This window comes from Tenrec ecaudatus, chromosome 3 (assembly GCF_050624435.1).
Source record: "Tenrec ecaudatus isolate mTenEca1 chromosome 3, mTenEca1.hap1, whole genome shotgun sequence".
Taxonomy (NCBI): Eukaryota; Metazoa; Chordata; class Mammalia; order Afrosoricida; family Tenrecidae; genus Tenrec; species Tenrec ecaudatus.
Genome location: NC_134532.1, coordinates 199,492,772 through 199,505,202, shown reverse-complemented (window position 1 = coordinate 199,505,202; position 12,431 = coordinate 199,492,772). Strand labels below are relative to the sequence as shown.

At 46.6% G+C, this 12,431-nt stretch overlaps 1 protein-coding gene across 1 annotated transcript in view; it reads right to left on the bottom strand.

The window, feature by feature from the left end:
- Positions 1-12,431, bottom strand: part of PPARGC1A (PPARG coactivator 1 alpha) — a 119,778-nt gene that overhangs the window by 9,098 nt on the left and 98,249 nt on the right. The window contains exons 8-10 of the mRNA XM_075545014.1: positions 10,777-11,692; positions 10,112-10,216; positions 9,806-9,926 (exon numbers count right to left, since the gene is read on the bottom strand). Coding sequence (XP_075401129.1) covers positions 9,806-9,926; positions 10,112-10,216; positions 10,777-11,692 — 1,142 coding nt within the window. The remainder of the gene's footprint in view (positions 1-9,805; positions 9,927-10,111; positions 10,217-10,776; positions 11,693-12,431) is intronic.

Here is a 12,431-nt window from a genome sequence, read left to right as displayed (position 1 = left end):
CTATCTCTTAATGTTCAGGAATGTTTTATATTTGAAAGGAGAATTGAGAGTTACCATAGAGAATATGCGTACCACCCAGGCTCTCTGTTTGCCAAGGACGAACAAGAGCTAAAGGAGTTCAAGACTGCAGAGAGTCAGATTGAAGCAACGACCCGCAAAACACAGGGTTAAGTTCCGTTCCATTTCGGGGGGTTTAAAGAATTGATCTACTTGGCTGGTAACTGCAAGACTGAATGCACTTCACAAGAAAAGCCTGCGGTGTGTGGGGGACATGGGGGAAAGCTGTCTACTAAAGACCAGCTAGCCATGGACAAGCCTATGGGGCCCGTCCACTCTGACACACGTGAGGCCACCCTGGGAGAAGCAAAGCAACCGCACCTGGTTAGGACAGAGACTGGGGTTGTGTGGTAGCTGACTACGGATGGAAAATGAGAGTCCTCTGTCCTGAAGGTTGTCCAGAGTAATTTGTTCTTAAGGCAAAGGGAGTTCCATCCTACAGATTTAACTTGAATGCCTTTCCTGTTTACACATCCGGTACCCCAAGAATAGGCACTCCTGAACAGTTGGACAAGGGAATGGCACCCTCCACTTTCACCGTTATCCTCCGAGGTCGGAGATCAGAACCTCATCCGCAGCACTCGTGCATCTGTGCTCCTCGGGTGCTCTCTCTGAGTGTCAGACTCAAGTAACCAGCGGGCGGCATGACCCCTCAGTGTGGATGTCCCCAGCTCCCATTCTCCCCAGCTGCTCTTTCTCCAATGTTCCCTGATCAGTGCTGTTAACACCTGTCATCCGTGTTTCAGGACAGAAACTTCAGTGTCAGCCTGGACTCCTCTCATGTGGTTACCTCTAAGCTTCCACTCATCCATGCAATCCTGTTGGCTCTAGCACCTATATATTCATTCTAAGATGTCTTCTTTCTTCCACCTCCTCAAAGCCCAGCTGCTCGCATCCCCTTCTGGATGAGTCTAACCACTCCCTAGCTTGGAGCGCCATGCGTACCCTCCCCAACCCACTCCTTCCCTGCAGAATGATTTTGCTAAGAACACCAGTGTAAAGGAAACAATAGGATATGGAAGGTAAAAACCAGTGATGGACACAGGCCCAGACCGCGCAGGGCCTTCCTGTTCATTCTAACTCATGTGCACTCTACTGGACAGAATAGAACTATGCCATAGGATTTCCACAATCTGTACGGCAGCGGTTCTCAACCTGGGGATCCGCGACCCCTTTGAGGTTCAAACGACCTTTTCATGGGGGTTGCCCGATTCATAACAGAAGCAAAATTACAGTGATGAAGTAGCAACAAAAATAATTTTGTGGTTGGGGGGGGAGTCATCACAACATGAGGAAGGAACTGTATTAAAGGATCGTGGCATTAGGAAGGTTGAGAACCACTGCTCTAGAGGAACGGACACTATGTATTTCTCTCATAGAGCAGTCAGTTGGTGGGTTTGATCCGCCAACCACTTAGCTCATAGCTGAGCTCCTAACAACTGTGTCATCCAGGCACCTTCAGCCACAAACACTAAACTTAAATTAAACTCAATAATAATTTCCTTCCCAAAACTTATGATGAGGCCAGATTTCTCATTAGCTGCTTTTATAGAAAATTCTATTTCGACTTTATTGTTCCACGCTCAATTGTAATTATACAATTAATACCTTTATTCCTTGTGTCATGGCTCTTTCCCTACCATGGTGAAAACTTCATGAAAGAAGAGAATGTATCTGTCCAATTTGCTACTCTATTCTGAGAGTTCCACAAGGATTCGGAGACACAAGAGTCTCAACAAATTCTCATTTAGAAATCAATCCTCAATTAATTCATTAATAATTGTACCACTTACTCTCTACCTAGAATGACATCAAAAAGACCCAGATGCAGGCCTTTTTTGCTGAGACTCCCAAGCCAACAAAAACCAGAATTGAATGCTATCTGACAGGAAACACCAGCCTAGGTGGCTCAGCTGAGGGCCCTGGCATGGGCTTCAATGATTCTTGTCCACAAGGTCTAAGTCCCAGAAATACAGAATGGTGACACATGTTTGCAGGGGCTCTTGCTTCCACAAATCACCTCTGGAAATCAGAGGAGTGAGTCTACTGGAACAGTTGGTAAAATGCAATTCATTTGACAACAGCTATTGAGTCTAAGTAACTGAACGGATGAAGTAAGGCCACAGAGCCCATGGCGGGTTGTACACGTCCATGTAGATTGTATGTCTCAATTGAAGGCTGTAATTGTCTTGCTCCAGAGCCCCCAGCACATGGTGGAGGTCAATAAATATAAATGGATGGGAGGCTCTCCCTGGAGCAGCATTGCACCCTTCAGCAGGGGAATCAAAACAGCGCATTCCATTCTATTTATGCATCCAGCTCTCGCCAAACAGCACAATATGATGGGTCCGTTATCTAAACTTCCTGGCGCCCGCTTACAGGGGTGTTATGGATTTGTTTTTTAAAAATGAGCCTTTTAGGAAGGTTACCACTGTACAGAGAGGGAAAGGAGGGAGACGCGCCGAAGAGAGGCAAAGAAATGGAACCAGCACAAAGAAATTGCTCAACTACCATTATGGGAATACGCATAGCCTATCGATTCAAGGAAATGTGAAGTTAAAGCTAAAATCAGCCAGATGCACGCCTGTATGCAGACATATTGGGGCAATCTCAGAATGGCTGCTTTATACAGAGATGCATGCAACAAAGATCAGCCAGAGGACCTTTGAAAATGGAAATGGGGGCATTCTGCTGGGATAGAGGTCACCATCCAGTCCAAACTCACTACCCTCCAGTTGACGCTGACAGGACTGCAAAGCCTGGTCTTTCTCCCACGGAGTTGCCGGTGTTTTCAAACTGTGGACCATTTGAATGGCAGCCAGTGCATAACCACTACACCACCCGGGCTCCTTAGACTCACAGTGGAGAAGCGGGACTCTACTGAGCAGTCCACAATCACCTAAATTACCTATGTGACCACTGTCTTCTCTGAAACAGGGAAAGGGGGCCACGTCAATGCCACGTTAAAAGACCTGAGCTTCACTATGTAGCGCTGGAATTCAGGGGCGATGCGGAGGGTTAGTTATTGAAGTACTTGGAGTTCCTAAAGCTGTAGTTAAAAGGCATCTGAAGGTCTAAAACTGAGAAGGCCAAGACAAAACTTTTCCCAAGATTGGCCGAACATCTAGCAAAGACCTGATTCTTTTTTTTAACCACTTTGCTGCTTTATTAGACAGATGAATAGATTTCTTATCTTAAAAAAACAAAACAAAAAAAACCCTTAATATTTGAAGCCAAATTTTCAAGACATTAATTTCCAAACAGGACATGAAAGGGAAAGAAATCAAAATGCTTAATAACATTTTTAACTTGTCAAAGGCTTGGAGGAACTTAAACCTTTTGGGGGTGGGTGGGGGTGGGGGCAGCAAAAGCTCCCTGAAAAATGATTTCCAGACTCGTGTTCACTATCGAGGAGGAAGGGACATTTACCAAATATCTTTTAGCTTCAATTTCACAAAAGCTAGTGTGCTGATGAGATGGCTAATAAAATTGAAGATGTATGCTGCATTGGCAGGTATAGTAAACCTCAGTATATGAAAACACAGTGGATAAAAGCGGTGGGGTGGGTAGAAGTGATGGGATTAACTGACTGCATTCTCAAACTTTTCACTCTTCCGTCTTCAAAAGACAAAGCAAAACAGAAACTACAGGACCTCCTTGTTAGCTGTCAAAAGCATACAACTGTTGTTTCTCAACAAACCATAAGGTATAACTGATAAAACAGGATTGGCTGAGCCAAGGAGGAACCAAAACCAACCCATTGCCATCAATCCAATGCCAACTCACAGCCATCTTCAGATTGTAAATCGTTATGGCAGCAAATAGCCTCATTGTTTGGGTCAAAGAGCAGCTGGTGGGTTTGGACTGCACGCCTTGTGGTTAAGAGTCCAACACTTAACCTGACAGTCCGACAAGGCACGTTGTAAAGAAAAGATGGACAACGCTGTGTCAATGCAACAACAAAGGCACCGTCATTCTAAATGGAGGAAGCACACACCGAGTCACCAAGAGTCTCAGTCAAATCCATAACCAAGGCGCTTTTGATGGCATAATGTGTACCCAGAACTGTCTTTGATGGTTTTCCCACCCCTTAAAGCAAACAAAATGCTAGGGGGAAAAAAGCAGAGGAGGCTACAAACAAACAAATGAAATACTTGAGTTCATTTGTATTTTAATTTTTGGAACTTTTAACTTTCCAATCCCAACTAATGATAAAACTCTGACTCTTGTGCTAAGGAAAACACATACTGGCAAGAAGCATATTTTGTTCAATTTCAGATTAGCGGCAGCCCAACTTGCTCAAAAAATCCCAAGGAATGACAACTCCCAGAGATGAGGAAAATGACGAATCCCCTGCCATTGCTAGCTTAATGGCATAGCAAGAGCTCTCAATAAAGAACAAAAGCAAGGAGACTGGATGGCCATGGAAAGATATGGGTGGGCAGCAGAATGACTAAGACCCTGAAAAATAAATCCTAAGAAGAAAAAAATAATCTTTCTTTCTTAATCTGAATATGAATGGCACTTCTTCAATTCAGCACCCACTACCCTGAAGAGAGAAAGCTGCCGCATTCGCTTTCTGCAGCTGCTGTTAGCTGCCTGGAGTTCGGACTGATTCACAGGGACTGTATGTACAGGGCATGAGACATTGGCTGGTCCTCCACCATCCTCAATTGTTGCTACGGTTGAGTCCACGGCTGTAGCCATGGTGTCACGCGTCCCCTTGAGGGTCTTCTTGCTTACTGACCCTGCACTAAGCATCATGTCCTTTTGAAGGGACTGTTCAAAACTCACTCACTGTCATCAAGGCAATTCTGACTCACGGTGAGCCTATGTGACAGGGCACAATTGCCCCTCTGGGTTTCCGAGTCTGGAAGTCTTTAAGAGATGGGAAAGTTTCATTTTCTCCCATGTCTGTTATTTTCAAATGGCTGACCTCGCAATTAGCAGTCCAGAGCATAATCCATTATGCCACTAGGAGTCTCTCTTTTAGAGAGACTTACTCCCTTCTAATGGGCTCAAAATGAATGACCGTGAGGATAGCATAGGACCAGGTGGTGTTGCTTCCATGGCACACAGGGGTGCTATGTGTGGGAACTGACGGGAAGGTATTTAACAGCCACCACCGTCACTGAGCCAAGGCTGAATCGGTGTGAACAAACCTCTCCGATCAGGCACTTTAGAGCCAAAATGCAAGTAATCACATTGATAAATAAGAAAAGATTACAAACAACTACAGACTGAAGCTCTCTAAATGATGTACTTTGGTTCATGATAGACCATATAGTCACCCACATGTAACTCCTCTTGAAAAATGACTTGAGTAAGCAATTCCTTTATTTTCTCCAAAAGGACAACTTTTAGAGATGAAAGAACTTCTGTTGTGGTTGTAGTTGCTGCTTGCTTTGTTTTGTTCTGTTGTTTAGCTTTTTCCATTTGGAAGAAGTTTATGGTGATCAGCGACAGTGCACTCCTCCCGGCTCTGAGCTGCATCCCAGCCAACAGAAGAGAGAGAGGGAATGACACAGTCATTGCCCAGTTCCCAGGTTTGGATCTGAAGCGCTGAACCATATCATCATATCTAGATTTGTCTTTTAAATTAACATCCCATTATCATGTTTCCTGGCAGGAAACTGTACAGATTGCAAATGGACTTGGACTTCGAACTCCACAAGACATTAGAGCAGTGACAGGTTAGACATTAAATACTACACTCTGGCCTGCGGAGTCCCAATATAACCTGAATTATTCCGAGCGTATGAGGCTGAGAAAGGCAGAGAGGGAATTGGTTTGGGAGGACACGGTTAGATGGGAATTGGAGGACAGCGGCGCTAGGAACAATGGCAGTCGTTGGCCAACCTGCGTGGTTCTGTGTTAGCAATAACCAATTATGAGTTCTTTTAACTCCCTGATGTGGTGCACTCAAGATGGAGGGGGCTACGTGTTTGAAAGGTGACGGTGCTGGAGAATTTACAGACACACCTTACTCACCTACCTCTGGGGAACATAAACTGTAAGCATTAGTAATAACCCCCCCCCCTCCACGAGAGGAGGGGAGTCTATCAGCCATTACCTATTTCCAGTGACTTCTTCGTTGCTTTTGTGGAGGCTCCGGTTTACCCCACTCTGGCTGCTCTCTGAGGTGCATGATTGATCTGACTGATGGCTGATCCAGCACGGCATCCCCCAAATTCTGACTGTGACAGGCACCTAAAACCTCTACATGGCAGGAACCTCCCAGTCCAACCTGGGTGGAGTAGCTCGCCTTGCTCTTTTCAAGCAAATGTAGTCAAATGAATCTGAAAGCGCTGAGTATCTCCCAGGGCTAAGACCATAAAGATATCTTTTGCCATGGCCCGATGGCACCAATGCAGTGCATTTTGAGGACAGCAACCAAGTAGAAACTCTCTCTAGGAGAATACCCATTCAGTAGTCCTGCCATGTCTCAAGACAGATTTCAAAATCTTTTCACCAAGCTTAGCAACACTCTTCGGGATCGCCAGGTTCTCCAGCAATTTCTTAAAGCTAAATGAAGAGCAAATTTCCTAATATGCCTTATTCTTCTCCAGAGATTTAGTAAGATTGATCTGCCAGTCGACTTGAAGATCTCAATGCATGCCATACCTAATTTTATACCCCAACCACTGAGAATAATAATGCCTAATGAAAATTTACTGCGGCATGTGCAATTTGAAGATTTTCTAATAGCCACATTCAGAAAAGTAACAAGTAATAGATAAAATGAATTCTAATATCATATTTTATGTGGCTCATGCAGCCAAACACACAGTCATTTGAACCGGTAGCAGATATGCCCAATATCCCTGTGATGTTAACACTTGATTTTTCTACTGTCTTTGAAACTCAATGTTTGCTTCACACTTACAGTGAATCTTAATTAAGACTCGCTGAATTAGCCATGTGGTTAATGGCTACTCAGTAGGACAGCACAGATAGAGAAAATAATTTTCCTTCCTTCTTTTCAGAATTGGACTAATCCTACTCTCCCTTGGGAGGGTTTCCCACATGCCTGGTCTGTCTGGGTGTCCTAAAGCCTGGTCTGTCTGGGTGCCCACCCATATGCTTCCCCTCACTGTCCTATACCCATGCCCTCAACGGTAGCAATTATCACATAGTCTCATATGTTTGTGCATCTTCATCAGGTAGTAGACCTGAAGCTCTCTGGGAGTAGGGATCCAGGCATCTTTAATTTTTTCACCTGAAATGCATGATATCTGTCCCATAAACAGTCATATGTTCTTATGTAGTTTCAAGAGAAAAGGCATGCCATTGCCCAGGTGGGAATCTATGCAACAGCACATCCGAAAGGTCTATTAGTCATCTACCACCTGTAGGCCACTGTTTCAGTAAAGCATTAAACAATTCTACCCATGCGTATCTGTGCTCCCAAACCCAATTCTTAAAGCCCACATTCTCCTATGTCTAATTACCAGTATTCAGTAGAAGCCAAGTTAACATGTGCATGACTGTAGGTCTAGCCTCAAAGTGAATTATGGTCCTGGTAACCGAATTCACAGCTCAACACTGGTCATTCAAAGGGAAGTCAGGGCACTTCCCAGTTATGACTAGTGACCTCGAGACATCCATGACTCTGCTGCTGACGCTGGAATGGGGATCAATCACTCTACTCCAGCTATTCAAACAGAATCAAACTGGTGAAAAGACTCCTGTCTCCCTTTCTTTATCCTCACTAAGTCTAGGACAGCATGAACCAAACAGATACATTTTTAATTAAAAGAAAAAGCTGGCTTTTGCTAAAGGTACAGGCACTTGGCCACTAGGAGCCAATCCATGCTGGGACAACTCATCACTTTCCTTAATGCCACGTTGTTAGGAAACTCACTCGGTGTTTTATAAAATGGTCATTTGCAAACACTGTCATCACCGTTTTCCAACATGCTTGCTCAACCCGATTCTCTTTTCTCAAGATGAACGGCAATATGCCACCTTCAAATACTCTGTAAACGACACGGCGTGCTATGAATGTGAGTTGTTATAATTATCGAATAGGTTATTCATTAAACACAGCAATTGTAGAAAAATTGAATTTTTCATTTTCATTAGTCTTCCTAAGTGTTAACTAATGATACCCTGGCAAAGCTTAATATCACAGCTCATTTGGAAGTTGAGAAAAATGAGGTGAAGTGTGATTTATCTGAGGTTTTTGATCCAGTCTGAGGTAGATCCAGAGTTCACAGCCAGCAACCACTCTAGACTTTAGTCCAAGCATTCAATTGCTACTTGCGTTTTTCTCCTGGAGTGCCCCTGATTAACAAATCTCTCACTCATCCCCAGCCCCCTCCAGCTGGAAGCTACCGGTCTATGGTTGATTTTGACACTATTAGTCAGCTCTTTTGCATAGGTGTGTCAAGCAAGTGTTTGTTGATATTAGTGGGGTTTTGTAAAATGTTCCATACAAATCTAACTTTTACAGGTTAATATACAGATGTCCTTATAGAGTACATATAGAAATAGATATATTTAAAAATGGAATTTCTGGTTCACATATAGGCAAAATATATTAAGTTATATAAACATACCTATTATATATATTTGAAAATACATTAAAATATGTATAAAACTAGTCTTCATTTAATTAAGTTATAGCAGCTAGCCCAGCCAGGGAGGAGATGCAGGGGAACAAAAGTGGTCCCATCTCTGATTGACTGGCCATGGCCCCCCAGAGCAGCAGGTTGTGAATGACCCTAAGGCTGCATGGGTTCTCAGTGGGCAGCAGTTCCACAACTGATCAGGAGTACCTGCCAGGGGCATGTCCTGGCTGCTGACTACTGGAGAGCCTCCTCTTGGGCATCTCAGGTCTCGATGGAAGAGCGGTCACAGGAACCCAGATGGTGCACATGGTACATACTCTCAGCTGCTGACTAAAAGATTAGGGGTTCAAGTCCGCCAAGAGGAGCCTTCCGCAAGCAAGGTCTACTTCCAAAACTGAAGACGCTGGAAAACCGTATGACTCACAATTCTACTCTGACACATACATACAGGGCGGCCATGAGTTAGCTTCCACCCAAAGGCCACTGGTTACTGATTAGGGAGCGGGGGTAAAGTCTACCCATTGGTGAGCAGCGGTGGCAGAGCACAGACCAGGGTCCATGAACAGAAGGAAAGTCAGTCCTGTCTACAAGTTACATTAAGTGATGGTGACATACCTAACACATCCCCAAACAAAATGTCATTCTCAAGAAATGTGGCCTTGCCAACCAACCAGTTCGGGGTTGACCCGGCACAAGAAAGAAAGGATGTCCTTGTGAGCAAAGCCTCCTTGGTTGCTTCCCTTCCATCTCTCCTGAGCCCCGTCTCTTCATGGACAAGCCAATTCTCACGAGAGCCCAAAAGAAGGCAACTGAAAGGAAGCAGCAATATCTCCACGCCTCTCACCCTAGAAAAGCAGCCATGGAAACAGGAAGGAAAAAACAAAATGCCCATCCAGATGGAGCCGGTGTCCGTCTCATGAACCTTCTATTCCTTCCACTTCTGGACACAGTCATGAACTTCCCCGTGGAGAAAGAATGAGCCCACGAACGGCTGCACCTTTGGTTGTCCGTCAAGCTGTACAGAGGGGTGTCGAGGGGGGTGGGCCATTTTAAAGCAAACCCAAACAAACAACGCCTCCCCTTTAGTTTCGGTTTCTTGTCTAAGAAAGGAAAAAGAACAAAGAAAAAAAAAAGAATCCCTCTCTTCCAATGGAAGCTAGCTCCTGGCTACTTACAATTGCCTTCTGCCTCTGCTTCTCCCTTTGCTTGGCCCTCTCAGATTCCCGCTTCTCATGTTCCTTTCGGTACTCCTCCCTCTTCAGCCTCTCCTGCTCATAGTCCTCGTAGCTGTCATACCTGTGGGCGGGCAGGGAACACAACTTCACTGTGAGGGCAGCCACTTCAACGTGCACGAACCAAATTAATGATGCCTGCGGGGCTGAGGGGTGAGGAGGGTGGGGTTTTTTGAAAATTCCTTGACCTCCCAGAAAAGATCGGGAATGCTAGAAAGGGAAGGAGGCGGAGGAGACACACTTCCTTACCTGGGCCGCCGACTGAAGGGTGACCTGGAGCGGGACCCCCCACACAAGGGGGAAGTCCTGTGTGCTCGGTGTCTGCCGTGGCTGGACTCATAGTGGGTGCAAGACCTGGGAAGAGATGCGAAAAAACAAACAGAGGCATTTACAATGGCCACGTCACCCAGGTTCCTCGGCCATCCTGAGAATCCACGGACACGCTTGCCCTCTGAGGAGAAAAATGCTTTTCCTTCCTAGAGGCCAGGGCGATTTCCCCAGGGCCAGTTTGGGATCAGCTCCTCAGCTCAGAGGTCTGGGCAAGATGTGTTCTCTCTGAGCGACTCTTAGTGATGCTAACGCGGAACCCCAGGGCTGGCACACTGTCGGCTTTATCTTGTGTGGATCTCAGTGATCCTGGCACGGGGCAGCTCTCCTGGTAATGGAAAAAGTTAGACGACCAAGTTTCCTACAAATTGCTCTCTCTGATCTGACTGGCTCAAGGCACCACCAAGCTCAAGGCTGACAGATTTCACAGAAAATGGGGAGCGAGGGCTGTAGAGCTAACAGCTGTCTTTGGAGTTTCAGGGGAACCGGGCCATGCTGGGCTGGCTGGGTGGGGGGGTTTCCATTTCCTCCTGTTTTGAACTTCCTGGGAGAGCCTTATGCTGTAAGTGGGTTTCGACAAGGTTTACCTGGAAGAGGAACGACTGCCTGGGGACCTTGATCTTGACCTGGAGGAGGGTGACCGGGAACACGACCTGTGTCGAGAGAAGGACCTTGCCCCAGAGCGCATCCTGGGGGGTCTTTGAGAAAATAAGGATTTGGGTGGCGACACGGAATCTCGACACGGAGAGTTGAAAGCAGAGCCAGAAGGCGACACGTCAAACAAGGCATAGGTCTGCGCGCCATCCCAAGGGTGGCCCAGTTTATCACTTTCGTCTTCGCTGTCATCAAACAGGCCGTCCATGGCTAGTCCTGAATTTATGAACATAGGTAGTCTGGAAAACTGTTCGTCACTGAAACCACTGTCCCTCAGTCCACTGGCCTCGTCTGCTTCGTCGTCAAAAACAGCTCGACTGGGATGACCGAAGTGCTTGTTCAGCTCGGCGCGGATCTCTTGGTCCTGAAGCTGTTTCCTGGTGCTGCAGGGAGAGAGCGGCTTGCCCGCCTGCCACGTCTCTCTCAGGCAGCACTGGTCTGAGTCTGTGGACGGACAGATGTGCCCCTGCCAATCAGGGGAGACATCTTTATCTTCGAGTGGTCTGGAGTCCGGGAGCTCCTGGGATACATGGATGAGTATTTTCGATTTGGAATTAAGCGACTGGCAATAGTCATGGTCGCCAAACAGCCGCAGGCTGGGCCGCTTGGCTTTCCTTTCCTCGTGTCCGCCGGGGAGAGCCGAGGTCTTGCTGAGCTGCGCGTACAGCTCAGACTGCTCGGGCCCTTTCCTGGAGGCGCTGTTTCCTTGGGTACCCGAAGACTCGCTGTACCGAGGCTTCTTCGATGGCGGCGGGACCACAGTCTTGCAGGAGGACTTCAGCTTCGGAGAAGCCCTAAAAGGGTTATCTTGGTTGGCTTTATGAGGAGGAGTTGTGGGTGGAGTTAGGCCTAAGGCAGAAAAAGAAAACACAGAGATGGGGGCGTGATGAGTGCGCTCCTGAGAAGCCAACCGCTGCGCCTAGATGCCCAGGCTCCCCGTGCTTTCCGACAAGAGTTACAGCCCTCAGGAAACTAACTGGGCAAATGGGATTCCCATCCCTTACGCCTCGGTCGCCAAGGATAGATGGATCTAGAAGGCCAGACAGTGTCGTGGCATTTCATACTGCTGACAAATGACGCCCACAGAGCCTGCTTCTCAGAACACACTGGCCCGTCACCACTTGGCATAGCCACGCTCCCCACTTCAAGGGCAGGGGTGCCATTGGCTTGAAAAGAGCACTGGGGGGGGGGCGCCAGTGGCTCGGGGTTCTCTGAAACATGATCTTGGAACTCAGGAGGCTGGTCACTCGAGAACGAAACAAACCTAGTGGGATGCAGCAAATGTGGGGCACAGTGGGGCTGAACTCTGCGACTTCAAGGCCACATTGGGTAGCATACGATGGGCGAACAGGGCACTAGAGCCATGTTCCAATGCGAGGGCAGCGATTCTGTGTCTCCACAGTTCATTAACTTAGTAAACCATGGCTAATGTAGGTATAATGCATTCTTGTAAGCATCACTAATACATTCTGTCTAAAAATATGGTTCTGCCACAGAAACCGAAGTGAAAGGGCGTCCTAAATACGCCCGTGTCAGTAGACCATTCGATTTGGAGTACAGCAGCGGGGAGGGTTCAGAGGGACTAAAC